The 24,787-nt window shown below is 43.7% G+C and overlaps 2 protein-coding genes across 2 annotated transcripts in view; one reads left to right on the plus strand and one right to left on the minus strand.

Moving 5' to 3' along the window:
- The window catches only part of bs (serum response factor blistered), a 28,277-nt gene extending 18,143 nt beyond the window's left edge, over positions 1 to 10,134 (minus strand). Inside the window, exons 1-2 of the mRNA XM_017161535.3 lie at positions 8,953 to 10,134; positions 4,862 to 5,110 (exon numbers count right to left, since the gene is read on the minus strand). Coding sequence (XP_017017024.1) covers positions 4,862 to 5,110; positions 8,953 to 9,567 — 864 coding nt within the window. The 5' untranslated portion in view covers positions 9,568 to 10,134. The remainder of the gene's footprint in view (positions 1 to 4,861; positions 5,111 to 8,952) is intronic.
- An 11,168-nt stretch (positions 10,135 to 21,302) lies between these two features.
- slbo (slow border cells) lies at positions 21,303 to 24,177 on the plus strand. Its single transcript, XM_017161577.2, has one exon. The coding sequence runs from the start codon at positions 21,835 to 21,837 to the stop codon at positions 23,203 to 23,205; it is 1,371 nt and encodes a 456-aa protein (XP_017017066.1). The 5' UTR covers positions 21,303 to 21,834; the 3' UTR covers positions 23,206 to 24,177.
- Positions 24,178 to 24,787: the final 610 nt, after the last annotated feature.

Consider the following 24,787-nt stretch of genomic DNA (forward strand, 5'->3'; position numbering starts at 1 on the left):
AAAACTATAAGTTTCCTCTGCCACGCTCCACTGAATGGGCGTTGCATTGGGCGTGGCTCAGCGGCGCTAGAAGAGCTCTAGACACAGACACAGGGGAGATGAGGAGGAAGGTCGCTGAGATTTCAACGTGGATAGCAAAGAATTTTGATTAACTTGGAAAATCATTGGACTAAGTCCCGGGAGGAGAAGAGGAACGAGCAGGCACAATGTACGCATTATTTGTTTGCATTGCGGCCAATAATTGCTTAACTAAATGTGAGTCCTGAAAGGCCGAAAGCGCCTCGTTAAGGTCCCTCAGACTGGCTTTTAAATAATCACAATGAAAGCGGGCCGGGCCGGACAGGCTACAAACAAAAAATAAATAAAAACACAATACACAGGGAATAAAAGGGAAAAACAAAACAAAACGAAACGAAACCGAACTGAACCAAAGAAAAAAGCGCTCACAAATTGTCATTTCTTAACCTTTTCAGATTGCGAAGGCGGCGCAGAAGCGGCAGGAGCAGCACCAGGAGGAGAAGGAGTTGGAGGTTGCAAGTTGCCAGTTGCAAGTTGCCCAGTGGCCGATCGGTCGCCAGAAGTTGCCGACTCACAATGTGTGTGCGCGCGGGCTTTAAGAAATGCCGAATTCCAGAAGCTGCAGTACAATCAGTTGAATTAAAAAACGAGCGCACAGACAGAGGACGACGGCTGGCCGGGAATGGGTAGAGAGGGAGAAGAGGGGAGCCTGGCTGGAGTCTGGCCCCTGCAGGAGGATCGTCGGCGATATCATCGCGTGGAGAGCGCGCGCGCGCGCAGCTGCGGCGACTAGGAAATTAAGAGGACATTGTGGCGGCATGCGGTTAGAACTTGAAGCGGCGGCTTAAACACAAAATCCGCAAACTGGCCGAAAGATTCTTTGCGTGGCTGCGTTGTTGGTGGCTTTCGGACAGCTGGACATGTGGACATCTGGACGCTGCCGCGGCTGCTGCTGGCTGACAGAGGTCGCCCTCGTACGTAATCGACGAGCATTGCAAATGCTTTTGTCCTCCTTCGTCTGCGTCTGCATCTGCGTCTTGTGCTGCGCACGTGGCCACATCCCCCCAGTAGGAGCAGCAGCAGAAGCAGAGACAGGAGCGGGAGCAGGAGCAGGAGCAGCAACGGCAGCCAAACAGCAAATCATTGAAATGTCGTTAGAGGCTCGAGCGGCACGCAGCCTCGATAGTCAACGAAACCGCAAAATGCTTTTAATTTCTCAAACTGATATGCACCCAGGGCTCCCACTCTTCTCAGGAGTAGAAAAACAGGGCCAGAGGTTCAATTTAGGATGGTTTTTATTTTATTTTTTAGCTGGGATGACTTCAGAAGGCAGAAACAAGAGGTGGGAAGAAGTAGTACAGCCAAAACTAAGAAAAACTAAAGGGTTTTTTGTTTAATTTGGGAACAAAGTAAGAAGTTTCAATTATGATTTTACCCTTAACTTTGTTAAGCAATTAGGCCAACTTTTAATCAGTTGAAATTTCCAGAGACTTCGCCTAATCAACCTTGACAATATATATTGTAATAGTTCCCCAGTAAATCAGTTCAGAACTATGAAAACTGTTAAATATCTAAACACTTAATCGCTCTCAACCCTCAATTTGTTGAAAACTAATCACGCAAAACAAATAAAATTTTGAAATAAATACAAAATCATAAAAGCCAACAAACTTGCAGTGTTTTTATTGTTATTTTTTTATTGGTTGGGCCACGTGGGCGGTTTGGATGATGATGATGATGATGATGCGCAGGTGAGCGACCATAGAAGGTAATCTATGTAGCCAAGACACCCGCGCAGATCGATGGATCGCACTCTCGATGCTGATATATAACGTACATAATGTGAGTTAGCAAATGTGTTGGCCAACTGCGAAACAGCAGCTGAGCTCTCAGCCCACTGCAAGTCGGCAATTAACCTTGGCTGGACAAAGAGTTGGCGGCGGCGGAACGACCTACAGCAGCAGCGGTACAAGTTATGAATATTATCAGTCAAGTCAGCTGGCAGTCAGCCAGCAGTCAAGGGGTTTACACAAGGAAAAAATTTGCAAACGAAAAACGTTGTGATTATTCCAACACTAAAGTATTTCCTTTCCATGATAATATTTAAGAAACGATTTCATTTGATTTCTTTTATTTTCTCAACAAATAAAGACCCCCAAAAATCATCGAGTTATGACGAATACTCTATAATATATTGCCTTTAAATGAGGCTACAAAATTACCATAATTTTCTTTGTGTGTAGACAACAACAACTGATGACCTGAGCCGGCGTTGGTGTCACACCCACAACATTTTGGCGTTCATTCATCGGCCCATGCTGAATGGAAAATGCTGAACTGACTGGAGTGGAGCTGTGCGCTGCGCCAAGTTGAGGTTGAGCCACCGAAAGAGAGGGTACAGGAGATCGCGGTGGCACACGTCATCGAGGCAGTGGAAGCACAGTGTGTGTGTTTGTGCCTACGCCGAGAGGCTTTTGGCATTGAAAAGTACGAGCCACAAAACGCGATTTGCATGCCAAGCCAAGCGGCGGAGGAAGAGGGAGCCAACCGACTGACTGACTGAATGGCTGTTGGTGCATGACGAGAGTCCCCCTGGTGGCTCTGATCGATTTATGAACTCGTCGCCGTGGCGTCACAGGCCCCACACACAAGACGGACTCCGTCAGCTCTACGGCTGTGGAAGCGGAAGCTCTTTACAAAACATCGAGAGGAAAACGCAGAAAAGATCGACAAAAAAATATATATATATGCTCGAATAAAAACACAGAAATTCATTCATAGAGGAGTTGCAGCCCACTCGCAGATTTCGTCTAATATCTGCGGCGGTGTGTAGGCTAAGTAATAGAAACGTTGGACCTGGGTTCGGAGCTGGGGATTCGGGGTCTGGGCTTTTGGGGCTTATCTCAATGCTCTTAACCTTGCTCTTGAAACAGCTTTTACATCGTACAGCATACATTCCTGTATCGGATTTTTGTTGTTTTCTGTTTATTATTTTATAATATTGCGCTAAATAATATATATATATGTTCATATATTTATATACTTCTTGTGTAGATACTATTTTGTGGTTTTGTTTTTTAAACATATTTCTCGATCGCTTATGGGGTAAATTGCTTTAGGGTTATTGCTTCGGCGAATTGCACGATCCATTAAATAATAAATTTAACTAGTATTAAGAGAATTACGTTGCTTTGCTCTCTGTTTGACAGAAATGTGATCGGTAATTAATATTAAATAATTGTGTGTGAGAGAGAGTAAACATAGGGTAATAAATTAAATTTAACTTGATTTTTTGTGCGGCTTTGAGCTGTTTTTTAATTTGGTATTTTAAATTTAAATGTACAATAAATATTAGTAGAAAGAGTCGTAAAGCAAACAGCTCAAAGTTGAGTAAGTGGCGGCTATGTTGCACAAAGTCTTTAACTTTAATCATGCAACATTCCAATTAGTAGAGGTCAGTTGGAAATACTTTAAGCCAATTTTAGGGGCGGGATCAATCAAATAAACAAAACTACAAAGTCGTAAAGTATAAACTACTAACATTAGGCTAAACGAGTCCGGAAAATACGCTTAAACTTTATTGAGCACGCTCATCACACTCGCAAACACACACACACACACGGACCCGGGGATTCAGGAAAATGGAAAATGGCCGCCGGCGCATTCGACATTTGTATTTGTTTTATTTATTTGCTAACATATCAACTTGTTCACTAAGTATTGTAAACGCAGCACACTCGAGCTGTTTACCCTTTAGACTCTGTCCAGCAAATCTTTATTCTTTACGGAAGGGAAAGTTTCCCCTAGTTCTAGTGGTTCCTCTTCTGACTCTCCTCCTCCTACTCCTCCCTCCTCTAGCTATGTTATTGCACTTACTCGGTAATAAAAAGGACTAACTAAAGCAGTCTCGGCTGTGTCTCGATATGTGTCCGTCTCTAGTTCGGTTCGGTAGAATGGCACTGGGTTTTAGGAGCTGCAGCTGATGCGACAATTGATCTATTGCTATTGGATGTACATGGAGGAGCTGAGCTGTAGCTTTGATATGGCACAGTCGCCTTTAAGTAAGAGTCTTGACTAGTATACAAAAAATAAAAAAAAAAAAAATACATTTATAAACACAAAACACTGCGGTCGGTAAACAAGAACAAAACGAGCGGCGAGATCGTATTGGCCATGGATCCGAAATACGAGTATCGAAGTTCGATCGAGCCATTTGCTGCACTTTGGATCTGCTAAACATATATAAACTGCTGTCTAACTAAAAACTGGCTTGGTTTTTGCGGAACAGCACTGAGGTGTGGTTTAAGTTTAGACATTGTTTTTTAACTTAAAAAACCAATTAAGCGGTTTGGCGATGTTTACGAAGGTAGAAGTTTTTTGAAGCCTGCTTGTTACTTTCAAAAGATGTCTTTTTGAGCTTTTAAATGAATGTTTCTTGAACTTTTAATACAGATTTCTCATTTCTAATCAGGAAAATTATACTTAAAATGATCTGGAATGTTGTCGAGTCTAATTAGGATTAAAGAACCACTTAACAGGCTGTCCACCGAAACCAAGTCCCAGATATTGCCTAGAGAAATACGAGGATCACGGATCTCATCCGGATTTAGCGCTGCGCATGCGTGTGGGACATGTGCGAGTGCGTCGAATGCGGCGGCGGCACGTGCGGTACATGCGCATGGTGCGCATGTCCGCCGTAGGCCTGGGCGTGGGACAGGGGCGACGCCTGGCCTCCACTATAGCCGGACTGCATCAGACTCTGCTCGAGGCTGTAGTGCGAGGGCGGTGCCGGCGGGTGCGCCAGATGAGCGTGCCCATGGTGACCGTAAATCAATTGTCTTACTTTGGAGTCCTCATCGGCGATGTTATAGCTGAGCTCCGTCTCCTCGAAGCCGGTGGCCGACATCCGTTGATCGCCGCCACCAACGCTGGGCGGATCCGGCGAGTTAAGGCAGGTCTGGATGAGCTGTTTGCCCGCCTCCGAGGTGATCATCGGCTGCAGCTTGCGCGTGGCAAATGTGTACACGTGGCCTGTTTCGCTGGCCACCAGCAGCATCACTTGCGTTCCGGTCAGCGTGGACAGCTCGTAGGCCTGCAGGAAACAAGAGAGAGGAAGTGAGTCAGAGAGGATCGTGTTAAGTACTCGATGGTATCGGTTCGGTATCGGTATCAGGATTGGGTATCTGGCCGCGGAAACTGTCGACGCGTGTGTTGGCCAAGCGGCACATAAATTTCCCCACCAAACTATGCGATTATGTTGCGGCGATAAGGAGAGGAGTCTAAGCGTGGACCGCTTGGATTTTAAATTACCAGAGATGGGAGCGTGACTCAACGAGAGATTGGATTTAAAAATAGGGAAAATTAAGATTTAAATTAAGAGTTTGTTTAATTTAAAGGCAAGTTAAAAATATTTAAAAATTATTTAGATTTAATCAGACTTTCTAAAACAAAAGTTAAAGGTTTTAGAATTAAATGGACCCCATAGCTTCGCCAAAATAACTAAAATAAATTCTAAAATTAAATTCCTGTGCAAAATGCCTTCATATATGAACGTTTCTACGGCTAGGTTTTCTGTTCTAAAATTAAGTATTCAGGTGATTCAGCTGAAATTGAATAAAGCAGACCTAGGCAACGACATATTAGCCTGAATAAGTTTTGTGATCGAGACTTTCTTGTTTCTATTTCAGCCATCAAAATAAAATATTATTGCCCTACTTTTCAGCTTTTGTGGCGTCACAACAATTGATATATATGTTTTGTAAAACAAGCTTAATCTCCCATAAAGGCAACTGGATCACGCCAGGGCCCATTTCGTGTGTGCAAAGTCTGCAAGTCGAACCCTACACTCCACCCACGCAAATGGCCCAGAAGTCACGCAACCATCGCGATGGTGCTCTCCGTGCTGGATAACACCTAGACCCAGTGCTGCTGCTGCACATTAGACGGTAGCCTAAGCTGCCTATCAACAGCTCGTAATTACTATAAAAGCGGTAAAGTCGCTGTCTGGCTGACTGGCTGGCGGGCAACAACAGTTTTTGCTACTCCGCCGTGGAGCGGAGCAGAGCGCATAAATAACTGGCAAGAAGCGAACGCTTCGGGAACATTTATTAATATTAATGAAATTGTTGTACACATTGTTGGCGAGCCTCGGGATTGGGATTCGGATTGGGATCGCCTCGGATCGGATTGGATTGGATTGGTCTGGAATGGGTTTGGGTTGGGGGTTTCCCCCACTCCAAGACACATCGATTGGCTGCCAATTTTATGTGTAACATGTGTAAATGCAAACAATTGACACGGTCCGAATGCGGAATCTGAATCTGAATCGGATTTCGATTTCGATTCCTCCGATTCTGAGTAGGTGTCGATTGTATGTGAGCCTAGGTCCCGAACAGCCAGGGACCCGAGCAAGCCAACAATTCATGTCAATTTGAATTTCGAACAAAGACAAAAGGACACGACACTGGCGAGGATTGGTTAAGGGTAAGGGTGAGGGCAAGCGTTGACAGGACAAGAAGGCACAGCCCCAGAGACTGTTGCTGCTCCGACCAGATGGAGAGTCATTTGTTAGAAACCGATTGTTGCCTGTTTTGTAGGCTGCCTGCCTGGCTGCATGCATGTGTTGCATGTGGCCAAAAGGCGAGCCGCCACGGCCCAGCCATGGAGGAGCCTCTCTGGCCCGGCTTTAGGGGCTTATCTGGGCACAATCTGCCGCCGATGGTGAAGCTTCCGTGCTGCTGCTGGGGCCCCCGAAAACAATTCCCAAGCCAAGCCAAAGCCAAAGCCAAGCTCGCTGCCTCGTGATTTCAATTTAACACCTTTTGGCGGCATTTTGCGCCTGTGCCTGTGGCTGCGTTCATGCTTGCGCCCTTTTGGCCATGGCCAATTGTTGGGAACTTGTCGATGGGCTTGTTGTGCATTATGCAGGAGCGCTTTCGCTGCCGTTCAAATGGAATCGAATCGATCCGCCTGAGCCCACGCAATTAGGCTGGCCAACAAATGAGATCACTTCTGATCTGGACATTAGCTCACTTTTCACTTTTGTGGCCTTTTTTGGCCACCCTTACTACCACACTACCGCCGCCGCCCGCCCACGCCAAAAAGATCTGTGCTCGCAACGGATCGAAATGACCAAAATTGGCCAGCGGGAAAGCATGCCAACAGGTTGTCGTTGTGACCACTCTCTGGGCCAAGTTCATTGGCCGCAATTTGTTGGCTGCTACGGCTGCTGCTAGGGATTGCGCATGGCGGATGGCGGATTGCAGATTGCCTTTTCGCTTTTTGCTCCAGCCGCTGCTGGTAGCGCCAAGTCGCAATCCCATTGTCTGCCTGTCAACTGTCCGCCGGCTGGACATCGATGAGGGACCGCATCAAAGTCACCAAAACGATATATATTTTTTTGGTTTGTATTTTTTTGAGAGACATATATATATAGAATCGCGATTTTGTCTCGGGGCGTGCGCCTGTCATAAGTTTGGCCCCCGAGAACAAGCAAGGAGGAGAACCTTTGTCGTCCCAGGGGTCAAATATTATGGATACCCTTTTGGTAATGGGGGATGTAGGGAGCTGGCTTACTTTGTAAAATGAAAGAATAGGGTACGAACTTCTGGTTATGTTGTGACACTATTTCTAAGGATACAAAATATGGAAAAATCCCAAATAAGCATTATTAAAACTAAAAAAAAATACTTTAAAGCCTATTTTAACTAATACTTTTCAAGAGTATTTCCTAATTCGATTTCTTAAATATTTTGTACATTTTTTTTTAAAGCTCCTACAACGTATTGGTTTTTTGGCTTGCTTGGGTCAAATATTTCATAAGATTTTGTGTCTTGGCCAAAGATCGTGCTGAGATCGTGATTTAGCGCCGCGATGTTGATGCTTTTTGTGTCTGATTTTGATCGCGGGCTTGGTTTCTGTTGCGACCAGAAAAGGTCTATTTAAAAAATGTGAAAAATTTCATATGCAGCCGCCAGATCGATGGAAAGCAGCAGGAGCAGGAGCAGGAGAGCAGCAAATGTGGTGGCATTATGTAAGTTTGCGTGTGAAAATTGGTCATTTGAAAATACCAAGGCACTGGCGGCCGCATTGCAGCGAGAGCCAGGAGCACGGCACGCATCAATTGCTGGCGGGGAGGGATTGGGATTGGGATTGGGAACTGGAAATGGGGGGCCGGGGTAGCAACTAACTGGTAGGCCTCCTTTGAATGCAATTGCGGCGGCAAATTAACATTTTATGAAGCCGAAAACAAAGGGAAATGCGGAATCGTGGGCTACCGTGCTTACACACAACGCCGCCAAAGAGCCAAAGCCAACAGCCGGCAGACGCGATTCGGGCGAAAAGCAGAGGAGGATCTTGGTGGCTACTGTTCTAAAACTGAGCGAGGGAACTTCACAGGGACAGTGGTTCTTGGATATTATATTTATTTGATATTTACTAAAAATCCCTTATAATCTTGAGTGTACTAAACTGAATAATAAGGTTTTTATTGTCCGATTTGAAGGTTTAAAATTCTGTCATTATTATTAAAAGAGACAAAATACATATATGAAACGAAGTTTGTCACCTCTGTTTAACTTAGTAATTTTCCTATAAAAAGTCAACTACTTACAACAAAAAGATAAGATAAAAAATACCTATACTTCCCCATGTTTTTCCTATTGGAACCCTCTTTAAAACTGAACCACTGTGCCCGATGGCCACATGACGATAAAGCACCGCTCTCTGCAGAGCCTAGAAGAGAGTCGGAGAACAATGCCAGGCAGCCCTGCTGCTCCCAAGGAGCTTTGGACTCCGACGAAGTCTAACCCAAGCATTTATTAATTGCACATGCGCTGGAAACGTGGCCCAATGTCAACATCCCAATTGCAGGCCCAATCGTGGCCAATATGGGAATGGGGATCGGGAGCTGGGAGCTGGGATCTAGGAGCTTACCTTCTTCATGATGCCCGTCTTGCGCTTGGAGAAGGTCGTGTAGCGACGCAGCTTGTTGTCGATGTATTCCATTTTGATTTTGACACGTCCCTTTGTCTTCTTGCCGTTGGCGGGCGGTGACTTCTTGTTGGGCAGCGGGTTGTAGCCATCCACGTTGTCCTCGACGCCGCCGGCGCTGCTGGCGACGCTGTCGAGTCCCTGGAGCGTCAGTCCGCCGGCGGATCGATGGTGATCCTCGTAGCAATCGCTTCCCGATCGCTTCAGTCCGCGATGTTGCTGCTGCTGTTGTTGCTGCTGCTGCTGGTGTTGCTGCTGCTGCTGTTGTTGCTGTTGCTGCTGCTGCTGCTGTTGGGAGGCGTGCTGGGGGCTGTGTAGGGTCTGGCACTGGGCGGCTGTGGCTCCTGTGGCGGGATTTGGCCGCTGCATGGACGGTACACCGCCGCCGCCGCTTGCGCCGCCGCCCATGCTCTGGAGGAGGCCGCCGGAGGGCGGGCGGGCGCCCAGGGCGGCCACCGCCGGGTTGCCGTACATGTCCGAGGGATCGGAGAGGCTCAGCCCGATACTACTCATCGAGTAGTTCAGGTTGTAGCGCGAGTCGCCCCGCGTCGGATCCATTCTGAGGTAAAAGTTCTCCACCGTGGAGCCGTAGAAATCCAAGGCACCGCGCGCGTCTATTATTGCTACCTTTTCGGTAGCTGTGAGAGGAGATCCGGCCGCGGCACACTTTCCCAGCCGCCACCTTCCTGCGCGCTGCCTCGGATCGGATCGGATCGCTCTTTAATTCCAAAAATAACACACAAAACACACACCGCGCACACAACGCGATTCGGCGGCTGCTGGCTGGCTGGCGTTTTCCCTGCCTGCTGGCGCGGGCTGCTGCTCTGGGCTGGCTCCGCCTGGGGGCTGCTAACTGCTCAGCCGGGTTTATTCCCCCAGATAACCAACTAATTGGCCGCCTTTTAACCAGAATTTAACGCGAATTTAAGATTTAGTGCAACGCCGACGTTTTGCAACACTCACACACACACGGCTCGCACACAGACTTGGTTCGCTTGGCAAATTGACAGCCAGCTGACAGTCCTGCAGTGTTGGAATGCGGCGGAAACCAGGGATGTAGCGCTCGAGTGTTGCGAAGCAGTGCTGATTTGGCGCTCGAATTTGAATTTCAAGAAGTTGAATGTTGCAACTATTGTGTTTTTAATGTTTCTGTGGTTTTAGGTTTTGTATGATTTTTTATTTTGTGATTTTGAGTAGTTCTTCAGTTCATTTTTATTGAGATTTACCAGGTATTTGCTTAACAAGTTTTGGTTCTTTTGTAGTTTTAAGAAGGTTTTCTACTGGTTTTAGTTTATTTCAAAGTTTAATAAATTCTAAAAAGAATTTAAAAGTTCCTTAATAATTTGTATTTATTTATAAAATTTAGTTATTTCTTGTATTTTTAATGTTTCTTTTGTAGCTCCTTGGTTGTTTTTATTAAAATTGATTAATGAATCCTTTCTGCTTTTATATGTGGTTTGTTTCTGGCTTTAATTTATTGTTTATCTGATTTATAGAAAAATGTTTTATTTGCTTGTTTTATTTATTTGTTTTTGAGATTTATTTTTGTAGATTTTTATTCAAAGTCTCCTTTATCTCGTTTTATTTCGAGTTTAGTCAAGTTTGATTTATTTTGTTTAATTTAAGCTTGAGTCTATCGAAAATCCTTTTTCAGCTGCGTCGGACTCGGGTTGTTTTGATTTTTCGTGTGCGCGGTTATTATAGAAATTATATTTGGATATTTGTTGGCGCTGCTCTCCGAATGTGTTGCATTTAGTTTAGCTTATTTGTCGTCGCTCGGCGGCACTTGTTTGGACTGCTGTTTGCTTTATTTGTGGCGATTTTATTGTGGTTCATTCCAAATACGATTCGGAAAACGGAAAATACAGAGAGCTGAGGGCTAAACTAGCGATCGATGGCTGGCGTTGTGCTTCAGATGGCGTGCAATCACCTAATAAACTGCGGTGTATAAACAGCGACGACGTTCGTTCGATATTCCAAACTTGGCCCGGACCGGTTTTCTCTCTTCCACGCTCTCTTCTCTAAAAGAGAATTCTCCAAAGAGACTTCTTCCAATCCCAGTCTTCGCTCACCACTGGGGGAGTATATAAGCGCGGTGGGGGTATTTCGTCTTTCATTTTGCAGAGGCGGCTATGTTTATGGCTTAATTAATTAGATATATCTGGCGGATACGGCGAGCGTGTATCTGTATCTGTATCTCTCGCCACGCCCCTCCCCGCGATATGCATACTCATTCGCCGCGCAGGCGCATAGATCGGAACGGAATGAAATATGACGAGAAAAGCCCCTACAAATGCAAGCTCCTCCCCCATGAAACGTTCGTGATTGTGTTTTGTAATTACAAAGTACGCCATTTTTTTACGCGGGGCTTATCAGCAGCTTAATTTGTGATTTTTTGTAATTGTTTCTTATTTTTTTAGTTTATTTCTCCTCTCTTTATCGATCGACAACATTTGAGGTCCCCACGAGAGACGATGGCAGCAGCGACAACAAAAAGCGATACACTTAAACTATGCCAGGAATTTTTGTGAGCTCGGCCAATATGGTCAGAATGCTCTAGAGGATTTGCGTGGTGGGCCCCACTTGTACACAGGAGCACGAGTATTTCGCCATGTCCTTAAATAGAGGTTCGCAAGAAAATTCTGCCCCGCGAGCGAGCGAGGCATCATCGAGGCAGGGCAGTGCGAGAGGGTGGCCACGTGCAGTGACTAACAGATAGCAGGAGATATAGCCACCGATGGATGAGTACATTTCGATACATCGATACACTCACCCGGGGGCTCCATCTCCATCTCCATCTCCTCCAGCTTGAGCTGAGCTCCTCGATGATGCATTCCTCGGTTGCAACAGCAACAGCAACTGCAACTGCGACTGCGACTTTTCCCCCAGCTGCAAATGGTCATCGTTGCCTTTTCCAGCCATCGGTGTCGTTGTCGCCAGCTTGTCTCTTCCGCGAATAAGCCAGGTCTGGGCCCCCAGTCCGAGTCCCGGTCCCGGTCCCGAGTCCGAGCCAGAGCTAGAGCCCGTTGCCAGGACAAGGATGATGTCCAATGTCGATGATGTCGCCCCGCCGCCTCGTGCATTTAATTAGAATGAAATATAGGAACTCGCGGCTCGTCCATCTCCGCGATGGTTTGTCTACCTGCCCGGGCTGCCTAATGATTTAAATTAATCATAATGACTGTCAAAATAGAACGTTTGCCGCTGGCCTCTGGCTCATATAAGGATCGATACGCGCAGCGGGCACCCGGTCTTGGGGTTCAACTGCCCCCCCAAAGGCCACTGGGAGAAAAGGTTAAGGATGTCTTGTAAAGAAAATAATTTAGGGGAAAATATGATATGTTTCTTGGGTTAAATGTGATTTAGAAGATTTTTTTATTTCAGTAATATACTGAAATGGTTTTAATTCAAACTGAAATAGTTTAATTTTAAATCTATAATTGCCATAATAGTCATCTGATTTTAAAAACCAAAATCAAAAGCTAACTATGATCCCTAAATATAGAAAGATTTTTGTATAATTATTTTAGTCCCCAACCAAAATATGTTACAATAGCTAGCAGAATTCTAGATCCTTTTGCAAAGCTTATTCCCTAGGCAGTTGAAAAAAAGGAGGCCATACTTGACTAAGTGATTCTTCGTTTAATTTTATATATATAATAAATATTCAATTACCACCCCCTATTTTTCAGAGTGCTCTTCGCTGCATCGCCTGCTCCTGCCGCTGCTCCTGCTGACATTTCATCATACTCACACGGCCTGGCTTGGCCTGGCCTAAGGTTCTCACAATTGTAGACGCGTTCTGTGCAGCGCTTACTAATTGGTTAGTTGGCCGTCGACTGCAGCCTCTGGATCCCGAGTATGCTCCTCCTTTCTCTGCCCCTTTCTCTAGCTGCCTCCCTGGCAGTGGCTCCAGTGCGGCTGTCTTTCTAGGCGAACGTCAGCCTGTCTGGGCCGTAGCGCAGCTCCTCCAGGCTCAGCTGGGAACAACTGCAACATGCTGTTGCTTCTGCTGCTGCTGGTTCTTTTTTTTGTCATTGAATTTTCCACGGAATTCTCTGCCGCTGAACATTTCTAATACTTAATTATTTGCGAGCCTTGGCTTGGCGATCTACGTGAGGGAATGGAGGCTGCTCTGCTGCTGCTCCTGTTCCTGCATTCTGCATTATGTAATCCTGTCGAGTTCACCTTCAAAAACTGGGCAAAGACTGATTATATGGGTATTCTGTATATTCCCGAAAATATTTATAGCCAGCGGGGAACAAAGTTTGTTCCATTTACGATGTTGAACTATTTTTTTGTGATTTTGCCCATGCAGCCGGCTAGCTAGATATGTATTTCGATATATGTATATATAGACTTTTTTACTATTTATAGAGCTACTTGGGCATTTGCCATAAGCCAAAGCCAAAGTGTTTTAAATAGTCGAAATATGTAAATTTTTTTGTATTTTGTCTTATTTAGTATATTCATGAGGAAAGGCAAGAAAGTATCTGATGGATGTGGGGATTGGAATGTGGATTTTTGGAGATAAACCTATCGTAGATTAAAGTGTTAAGGAAGCGGGTTAAAAAATTACATAAATAAAATGTGTTTATATATTTATTTATATTCTGATAAGAAATTTAAGAAATAATGAAGTTAAAGGCATAGTAAAATGTTTAAAAATAATAGAATTATTGATTTAACAATCAATTCAAGCAAGACTATTATAAATGTGTCCTAAGATGAACTGAGAAACTATGAGCATAGGATTAACTGACTTTAAGCAATAAAGGTAATTAATTTTCTCTTTTAATAAATCATCGTGTCAACTTGAATATTATCTAGATGATAAATATAGTTTTTAAGCCAAAATTAAAATCAAAACTTAAGCTAACAAGTTTATTATAGAGTCAGCAAAATGTCAACACCTTCTTTAAAATACATAATTCACAAAACAAAACGAAACAAGACCCCAAAGACTTATTTAAATTAGAAATTCGATTAGTTTAGAAACTAGGTTGTTACACTAACTCAAGAACTAGCCACAAAACACACTCCTTTTAGAGGCGAGATTCAAGATCAGGTCGCAATGAATATATCTGATTGAATAAAAACAACGTGCCACATGTGGCATGCATGCTGCATCACCAAAAACAAAAAAACAAAAAAAAAAACAAAAATGAAGAGAAGGAATAAACTCAGGTGTCTAATTGGGCGCTGGGGTGACAATGAACCACTTAAGCATGCCAACTCGGAGGGGACTAAGCCGCAGATTGACAAAAGCCGGCACAGAAAACCGCCAACGCCAACGGCGAGAGCCAAGAGCCAACTCAAAGTCGAACCAATTGGCAATTGGTACAGGCGATCGCAATGTTTCTTGCCTCATGAATAACGCATAAGGATTGCGTTTGGGGCACGGAATCGGAATCGAAATCGGATTCGGGATCGGGATAGGGATAGGGTTTGAGTTCGGGTTTGGGTTCGGGTTCGGGTACGGGTTCTTCGGGCCAATTGACTTGGCCAGGCCTTGGGGCCTTTTGTGTTACAATTTAAATAAAATTGAGTTCCTCTTTACCTCGCTCTCTCTCTCTGGGTGAAATGGAACAAAAGGAAAAGCAGACATCAGTCGGGGATTTGGGTTTTGGGTTTTCGCTTCTTAGGTTTTATCCCCGCTTTCAATGGCTTCAAGTACCGTTCCGCTGCGTCTACAGGAAACAAAAGCACCGCTACACCGCTACAATCATAAAACGATTAACAGGTCGTGACCGTTTCACCTGATTACCGGATCCCAATCTCATTTGCATTCATCGCCAGCACGCCTTTGGCACTGTGACAAGTGCAGGCACTGCCTGGGCGGAAGTATGGAAGCCTCTTCCTCCCCCACTTAGTTCTAACTTCCTCGGTAGCATTTCAATTCACTCAATATTTAATTATGAAAACGCACGAAAAAGAGACGGACAAAGAGATTGGTGGTGTATGGCTGCGTGCTTTGCATCCAAGACGGCGGGCCTGAAGCTCGGACCGACTAACTGACTGACGTCAGGTTGGGCTAAAACAAACTCGAGGCCTCCACAAATTAGAACAGAATTATCCCACGCATCTCGGATAATGTACGCGAAATACTTGATCGATTGCCGGCGATCGATAGTTGGTTAGGCTTGTTCTTGCACAACCAGACGAGGAGGACCGTACTGTCGTGGTCGTCGCAGACAGGCGGAGGAGCCATCAGCCTCAGCTTTGGCTGCAGATGAAGCTCCAGCAGATGAGGAACAGCCAGCAGAGACAGAAAACAGCAGCTTGGGATCGTCAGATCGTCGATGGCACAACAAATTTCAGCGCGTAGAACGGTAACTTATTTTTTTCTACCCGCTAACTAAGGGGTAGTTTTGGGGTATTCCATAGTTTGGGATAGAGATTTATATCTTGATTAACTAACTAGAGATGATCTTTAAATAATTAGTAACTAACTTAAGAATTTGAATGCCTTATCTATAAATATATATATTTAAAAGGTATATTTAATTAGCATTATTTGTCATAGAATTTTTAAAATTTTAAGGCAAAGAAAGCTGAAAGTCAGTCAATGCTGAAGGTACTTTTCAGTGCTCTGGACTAGCTTCGGGATCCTCAGTTTTTTAAAAGAAATATTTATATTTCCTGCCATTGCCACCTTAATTTTAAGAGGTATCCTCCATTCGTTTACCCCCTAAACCCCCTTAAGTTGAGTCCACTTATTGTCAAGAGGCGCAGCAGCAAGAGGTAGGGTATGCTGCCTCCGCCTGGAGTTGGAGGTGGAGGCTCGCAGCAGAGTCTCCAGCCTGGCTGTGATAAAATGTGCGTAAGTGATCAGTTGGAAGACAACGAAAGACTCAGCATCAGACTCGGACTCGAACTCGGCCTCGGACTGGGACTCAGACTGAGATTCAGACACTGCCACAGCGACTACTGCGAGCCGTTGCGTTGGGGTTAAAATTCCTGGACTTGTGCGATTCTTAACGTTTTTTTTCAGCTGTTGCTTTCAACTCTCTTGGCACTCGGCAGCATTTTAAAATTACAAGTATGTAATTTTACTGAAATCAAGCGCTCATATGAAAATTCCTTTGGCGAGAAGCTGTCGATCGATCGATCTCGCTCGCTGCCGGGGCAATTGTGGAGCATTTTTAATTTGTGCCTGGAAATCAGAGCAGCAGCCAGAGCAGCAGCCCAGAGTGGAGTGGAGTGGACTCGGCGGCGACCTTATCGCGCCCACTGTGCACAAATGCACACACAAAATGTCAATTCTGCGCACGTCGCTTCACCAGGCATCCCAATCAGTCGTGGCCCAGGCCAGCGATCCGGAGAGAGAGGGTGGAGCAGGAGCAGGAGCAGCTCCAGCTTCAGCATCAGCTCCTTCTGATGCCTGGCTGGCTAGCTGGCAGCTCGTCATCATTATCTCTGCGCTCTGCCAACATCACAAATAATATGAGGAAAGCGCAAAAAGGGTAAAGACAATCGAGGGACAGAGCAGGGAAGCAGGGAGCCAGGAGCCAGGAGCAGGGTCCACGACTGGCCTGCAAATAAACTATTTCAATCAATGCGTTTGTCGTCGGGCCATCGCTCGATCGATCGCATGCCAAAGGCAGTTTAGGTACGATGAGTTGTGGGCTCCTCGACTTGCTTTTCTTCAAGGTATTTTCGGTGGCTCGCGAGTCGGAGGTGGAGATGGAAATGGCAATGGCAACGAAGGTGAGATGTTGCAAGATGTTCTTTAAATTCAGGGTTTATACATAACGGGGAATACAAAATCCGTTCACAATTTAGAGTTTTCTGTGTTAGCAATAAAATTTATACTTACTTATATTTAAAAAAAATATCAAATGCAGCTATAATAAACATAAAACATAATTTTAATAGATCTTAATTTAGTCATCAAATGTTTCAACTTAGTAAAGAAGCTTAAAATTTGAATTTAACAGGCGCTGAAGTGCAAGCAGTGAACTGCTTATAAAACGGAAGTTCTCTACACTGCTTACACGGTTTCTTTCACTGCTTTGTCCACTTTTTCGAGCTTTTGGATTTTGCAGTTATCGAAGCAAGCTGTTCGATAGCAAGCTTGTCATCCACTGCTTGCCAAGCAGTAAATTTTGAATTGCCCGGTAAAAACTTTTAAAAGAATTTTTTAATATTAAGAGAGCATTGCAAAATAAAAAAAGTAAATATAAAATGTAATTTATATGTATTAGATTTGTGAAATATTGTTAGTAGGGCCTAACAATAAGGCATTATTTATTTATTTATAAATATAAATCATTCGTTAAGTTGAAATATTACACATTTTAAATTAGCAAAAGCTAGCAAAAATATACATAAAAAACAACTTATAAAAGTATTAATAGTCCAAGCACACAGATCAATTCAAAAGAATTAAAATTTCACAAATATGCCTCAAGAAAATTAAATTTTATATATTTCCAATTCAAGATGGTTTTATAAAGTTGAAATGTTCTCATTTTCTCATACTTTTCCTCCCTGTTACAATTTCTTAGGCATCCCCTGACTCATTCATGTCTTCAAAATAAGCAATAAATAAACTCAATACCCTTAAGCCCATTTTCCACAAATCCCCGCTTAGGGAAAACTCAGTCACTGGCGATTTCCACCTAATTGCAGCGTACCTTTGCGCCAATTCGAAATGCAGCCAGTTCAACGACCGCTAAACTCTTTTCCCAAAAGGGGCTTGGGATTCTCTTCGCTTCTTCGGTGGCTTCTGGGTGCTTCTGTCTCCGCTTCTGTTTCTGATTCTACTTCCACTGAAAGCGAGCCGTTCGTTCCCTGTGCTCACCCTGTGATTGCTGATGGCAACAGAAATTAATAATATTTTAGTGCTGATCTGGCGTAATTTGTACAAATTCACGCCAATGAAAGTTTGGTTCGCTCTTCGGCGAAAAGTTTTCGCTTTTGGCCAGCAGAACTGTCTTCTGCCGGAGGGAGGGGAAGCCTAACCTAACAGGGCCGTGAGAATAATACCCCCGAGTCATCCAACTCTCGGTTCGAGTTCATTGCGACGACGATCGGGTTCAAATTTAAGGAAGTACAAAGCAATCGATAACGCGTCACTCTTTGGGCAGATAAGGTGACTAATAATAAAAGGTGAATAGCAAAACAAAAACAGAAAATTGAAGACTGAAAAAGGCCCAGAAATCACTGGCCAAAAACTCTCAATTATGGCCATGTTTCACTCTGATTTGTTGTGCTTTTTTGCATGTGTCAGACAACTCTTGGCGGAGTGCAACGAACGCGGCTGAGAGTTGTGAATATTGTCTGGTTCGCCCTGCTGCTACTCGTATTTGTTTTGTTTACGCGCCTTCGCGGCTTTTGGCCGGGTCTTATCAGTCGTTTGCCAAAATATAAATACAGAAAACTTTTTTTTAGCGCTGCGCGTGGCAAGCACAGATAAATACACCCACCATCTGTGCTTTCTTGGGCGAGAAAAAGTGTCAAGATAGATGGATCTTATCTTTATCTTTGGTGCTTTGGTTATTTGCCGGACTTTCACTTAATGGAAGTTTACTTGGTTGGTACTTATGCATTATCTGTTTGGTTTTTAAAGCGGAAAGCATTAACATTGTTTTAATAGGGATTTTAAAATGTAATAGGAGTTTTTTTAAGATTAAATAGATCTCAGATTTATTGCCATATAGTAAATACTTTGGGTTATTTAAATGCTGCCTATCTGTGATATTGTTTATTACCCATTTTTAAAACTTACTGAAAAAGATTTGGTGGGATTAAAGAAGGTTTCCATTTCTAGTTAAAGGTCTTTAAATATAATCAGAAAATATTAACTAAATTAAACAATATAATATTATTAAAAACCTTCCAACTGAACATTAGGGTCTAAGTAAAGGTCCTTTGTTTTGTTGATCTCTTTGATTAGTAAGACAATGTGCGAGGATAAGTACTGATACGATATCATCAAATCAGTCTTGCCTCATCTGCATGATTTCATCAGACTTCAGATAAAACCCCCTATCGATCAGTTCTTGGGTAATATTCCACCCATAATGCAATTTGTTCAGAACAACAAAGGTGCAGTTTGAAATTCAACATGTTTTGAAATCAACATTGTTTTATTTACGCATAAGGAAGCGACTGCAACCGAGATTTTGCACAACCCATCAGTCCGATGTAGTCATCGATATCGCACCGATATACATATGTTATATTTTGAATTCGTTGCAATAACTTGACTGATAAGTCTCATCCTGTCATCGACATTAACGGGCTAGCTCTTATCGTCCAAGCGCACAACGGGGCGTATGATTAATAAAATCCAAATAAACAAAAGGTGGTCAGAGAGACAAAAATACACAGAGACAAGGAGTGGGCAGAGAAAGAGAGACAGATACGGAGAGAGAGAGAGAAATGCACACACCTTTGGCAGGTAAGTTAAGCGACAACTTGACCCAAATTAAAGGCACGAAAACCCACCGAAGGAGAGAGTAAATGTGTAAGCAAGGGAAGGGAGAGTGACAGACAGAGACAACTTTTACAAATCGCTGCATTTAAATAAACAAAACTACGAGGCGTGCTAATTTTTTTTATGAATTTCATAACACGATTTTAATTTTAATAAGGCAGCAGTAGCAGCAGCAGCAGCAGCAGAAGAAGTCCCACAGAAACGCCGCTGCGTATTACGTGAAAGCTCCCTGATGCGTTGCGGCTGCGAAGTCACGCATGCGCGCCAAAATAAACCCCGAAGAAACCAACTCCCAACCCGAACCCAAACCCCAATTCGAGACCCAATGCAGCACGGGCCATAAGGCAGCTCTTCTAAGGCGAAAAAAAAGAGTCTAAACACAAATCAGAGTGGGCAAGGCACCGAAAATTGGACAGCGTCGAAGTTGGGGGATCGTGGGGGGGTTCCGGAGGGCTTCGAACTTCCCAGCGGATCGCCGGTTTATGAGGGCGTACACATACATATATAAAAATATATATGTATATATTTATTCGAGTATTTAGCTGCCGCTTCTCCCCCCCAAAAAAAAAGAAGCAAACGAAAATGAAAGCGAGCAGCGGCGCACCAAAGACGCTGGCAGCGACGTCAGCGTTGCCTTGGCGTTGGTGTTTGTGCCTCTTTTTTATGGATTTAAGTGTATGGGTGACGACGACGATTTTTTTCTTTTTGTGCGGAGTGCCTTTGTGTGACGTCACTTGTCAAACGTATAACGGTGCATTGAGTTTATTGGTGAAATAAGGGCACTAAAGATAGGAGTTTTTTATGGTAAAGGCGGGAATCCTGGTTTAGTTTTAGTTAGTAAACTTATACTTTACACTTTAATTTAAAAATGTTTAAATTTAATAGGCTTACAATTAATTTATTTAAGCATTTTTAGGTTTTTAGCTCAATAATACAGAATTAATACGAAAATACATGATTTTTAGTCGGTTTATAGAAGTATTCATAGTTCATTGATAATTAGTATCTTGTAAATGTTTAAATTTTAAAGTTTTAGTAGGTAAAACAACATTTAAATATTTTATATTTCAACCTTTTCACTTAAAAAAATTAAGAAAAAGTATAAAGTAAATTTATTTAAGTGCATAGCTTTCATTTTTAAATGATTATGTTTTAAATATTGAGAATTTAAAGGAAATATTTAAGACCTTTCTGGAATGTCTAAATGTTAAAATACAGTAAATATTTAAATTTCTAAAATTTATTGTAAAAATATAAATATTTATATATTTAATATTAACAACCTTTATTTTAAATGAAATGTTAGAGTTAATTTTAATCTTTGAAATATCTAACATTATAAATAATTAATAAAAATCAAAAATTAAAGTATCTTCCTGTAGTTTATTTCATTTTTAAAGATTTTCTTTTCATTCACTCTCGTTTTTCACGCTGTGGCGCTGCTTGGAGCCAGCCAAGAACTTGCCAAGTGAACTGCCTTGCAACGAGAGTAAAAGTGATTGGGAAAAACTTTTGCTTTTGTTACCTGCTCCGATAGCGATCTTGGCTCTCTTTCGCTTGCTCCCTCGCTGGCTTGCTCTCTCGTGGCGCTCATCCACAGGTAGTTGCTGTAAAGGCAGCGCAGTAACGACGACGCTTCAGAGTCATTTTGGGGGGCTTTCTGTGTGAGTGTGTGTGGTGGTGTGTGTGTCTTACATGCGGCGCTGCCTTCTCATTTTCTTTCTGTTTTCTGCCTTTTTCTTCGGCGCTGCCTGCTGCTCGCTGCTCGCTGCCAGCTAGCCCGCTGCTGGCTGCGCCAAAGACTTTTGCGTTTGCGTTCGCCTTTTGTCACAGTTGTAATTCACCAATTGTGAGCGACGGACGCGCGCTCAGCTCCGACTCCGGAATCCGAATACCGAATCCCCCAAGCGAAGACAGGCGGAAAAAAGCTCGCTCTGCTAACGGTTCTTCAGCAGGAGGAGCTTCAGCTTCTAATACCAAACGGTCGTCGGTATAAAATCTGTTGCATCATTGCTGCGCCACTTCAGTCGTTCGAGCGCGTGCGGCCCGAGAAGTGCAGTGTCCAACAACAACAACAACAACAACAAATATCAACAACAATACAACAATAATTTATTAAAAACATAAGCCCAAGAAAAAGTTAATAACCATGCCCCCGGCTGCAGTGCTCCTCCAAAGGGCAGCCTAAAATGAAGCTTAAGCAAAGTGTTTAAAAAATTCAAAATAAAAACATTTCCTAAGAAATTGGCAATGCTTTAGGAAGTAACTCTGAGTTAAAAAAATTAATAAATTAAAAAAATACAAAATTAAGTTAAAGAAAAGCAGCCAAAATTAGCGCGCTACAAGGAATCAAGATTTTACCCTCTTTTTCGCATTTGAAAATGCTGAACATGGAGTCGCCGCAGATGTACGCCGATGCCGTCCAGACATTGGCCCAGCTGGACCTCAAGAAGGAGCCGCCGCTGCAGCAGGCGACCATTGGCCAGATCACATTGACGGCCATGTCCACCGCCCAACAGCAGCAGCAGCAACAGCAACAGCAGCAGCAACAACAACAACAGCAGCAGCAGCAACAGCAACAGCAGCAGCAGCAACATCAACAGCAGCAACCTCAGCAGACAACGGATGCCAATAATAACACCCCGCAGGATGCTGCCTTGCTGGTGAAGCAGCAAATGCATCAGATGCAACAAGTGGCCGCCGCCAACAACAGCAACCTGCTGCAGAAGCAGATGCTGCAGCAGTACACCACACAGACGGACCTCGACGAGCTGACCACACAGGAGATCACTCTGGACCTGCAGCACCTGATCGACGACCAGTTCCGGGACACTGAGACCCTGGGAATTTTCAGCGACATGGTGACCAGTCCGGGCGGACTCTCAGCCACCTTGCCCCCCAGCGGGATGGTCAGTGCAGCGGCCAAGGTCCTGCAGCAGCAGACATTGCGCAATCAACATGGTTATGGCGGTGGCGCTGGCAGGGGAGGAGGCGGTGGCGGAGCCCTAGCCTACATGCCCCAGCCGGTCCATGCAACGTACAACAACTCCAGCGATGAGAACAGCTCCGTGGGCTCCGATTCCAGCACGATCAAGGAGGAACCCATTGACCCAGAATACAGGCGGCATCTCCAGGAGGCAGCCAACCAGCAAGCAGCCTTTATGGGCAACGGCGGTGGACTCTACAATGGCTACTCCACGGCGGGCAATGGGTTGTCCAATGGCGGAGGCAATCCTCTCAATGGCAACACCACGCCCAGCAGCAATGGCAGCAATGGGAGTACCGGGAGCAGCAATGGCAGCCAGTTCACCAACCTGACCACGGCCAATGTCCTGGCGCATCACAATCTGCCCCATTTGGCGGCGGCGGCGGGTGCCCACAACCTGCTGAAGCAGCACAGCAAGCTGCAGCAGCAGCACGCCCAGCACCATGGTCAGCAGCAGCATCAGCATCACCGGAAGCATAGCAACAAGCACGTGGACAAGGGCACGGAGGAGTACCGGCGACGAAGGGAGCGGAACAACATTGCTGTGCGCAAGAGCCGCGAGAAGGCCAAGGTTAGGTCCAGGGAGGTGGAGGAGCGGGTGAAGAGCCTGCTCAAGGAGAAGGACGCACTGATCCGGCAGCTCAGCGAGATGACCAACGAGCTGCAGCTGCACAAGCAGATTTACATGCAGCTGATGAACCATGCCAATCCCGAAGTGAGTCGCGTCTGCCGCAGCTTCCTCAACACCAACGAGCATGCGCTGTAGCAGCTCTAGATACGGATACGGATGCAGATGCAGATGCAGATACAGAGATCCGCCGGATGCGTGAAAGGAGTATATAAGAGCAAGTGTGTGAGAGAGTGTGTATGTGTGTTTGTTGTGTGAAAGGTCCTGGAGCGACTCTGCTAAATCAAAGATTCAAAATGCTGTGTGGGTAGCTTGTAAGAACCATTTTCCTTTGCTATTTTCATCGCCTTTTCTACTCTTAACTTAAACTTAACCCAAAAACATCCTTGTACATTTTCTTCTACTCCCAGACCCCCTTTCCCCTCTTGTTATCATTGTAAAGCATATTTTTGTACTTAATTCTTAACGACTGTAACATATATTTCGCACATTTTTTATACACATAATCGTATACATTATATCTTTATCATAAAGTTAAGCCAAAGAAAAATGTTAAAAATATTTATGTAAAAAAAGAAGAAAACACAAGCAGGAAAGAAAACAGAAAATACAAAAATCTAAAGTTATTTATACCACAAAAGAAACAAAAAACAAAAAAATATCAAAAACAAAATGAAAACAAAAAGTATCTAAATAAAATTTGTACATTTCTTGAATGGTGTGTGTGCCGCTTTGCGCTATGCTTCATGCCACGCCCACTCCCAGCCTCAGTCCCTGCTTGAGAAACCACAGAGAACCAATCTAGCAAATCTTTAGTACGTAAGCCGATCATCCCCCCCTGGAACATCGAGTAACCGCTTTACCTGCACCCGCGAAGGATTGCCCCGAAGAGCCCGCCACCTGCACCCAGGGTCCAGCGAGTCCCCTGAAAAAAACGGGCGGCAATTCGCTTCCGCGAGAGCGTAGAAGATATGAATGCTATTAATTTGTAAGGCCAACGCAATGTTCTCATTTTAATTTATATATTCGTAAATTAAATATACACAAACCACAAAGAAAACTGTAAAGCAAATCTAAATAAATTAAATAAAATTTACAATATACAAAGAAGTTCAAGTGGAGTTCTTATTTATATTGGGGGATGTATTCTTTCAGCTTTTAACTTTTTATGAGTCTTTAGACTTTTATTTAGGCTTTCTTTCAGGTTGAAAAGGAATTAAAATTCTCAATATTCCATTTTGATCATTAAAATTCAAAGAAATAATATATAATGATATTTAATTATTAAAAAAAAAAAAATTTTAAGAACCAATTTTCCTTGTTTTTAATTAAATTAAACACCAAATTTATCAATTTCCCTTTTAAATCTTGAATTTTGGAACAATTTTCTCTTAAAAATCCTTTCATTTTCTCTTAGCTTTTATGAATAGTTTATCTAATTTTCCCTTTAAACCCCTGTTTAACTTCTTCTCTTAGGCTAAATTTTATTTTTCACAAATTATCAACAATTGGTAATTAGTTTTCAGACCCAATGAGAAGTGAAAAGCCCTGCCAAAAAATATCTAATAAAATGTCTGCCATATTTAGGCGACAAAAATACACGATCTTTGAGTAGCCAAAGGCCAGAAAGAGACAACCACCCGGCTGTCTTCCCAAGACTGAGAGGGGTTCTCATTTCTTCTGGGCCGTCTTCTGAGGCGACACGGCAATGCATTTTGGG

This window comes from Drosophila kikkawai, chromosome 2R (assembly GCF_030179895.1).
Source record: "Drosophila kikkawai strain 14028-0561.14 chromosome 2R, DkikHiC1v2, whole genome shotgun sequence".
Lineage (NCBI taxonomy): Eukaryota > Metazoa > Arthropoda > Insecta > Diptera > Drosophilidae > Drosophila > Drosophila kikkawai.

Excerpts from the sequence above, each read along its gene's own strand:
- slbo (XM_017161577.2), top strand. The coding sequence starts at position 21,835 with ATGCTGAACATGGAGTCGCCGCAGATGTACGCCGATGCCGTCCAGACA.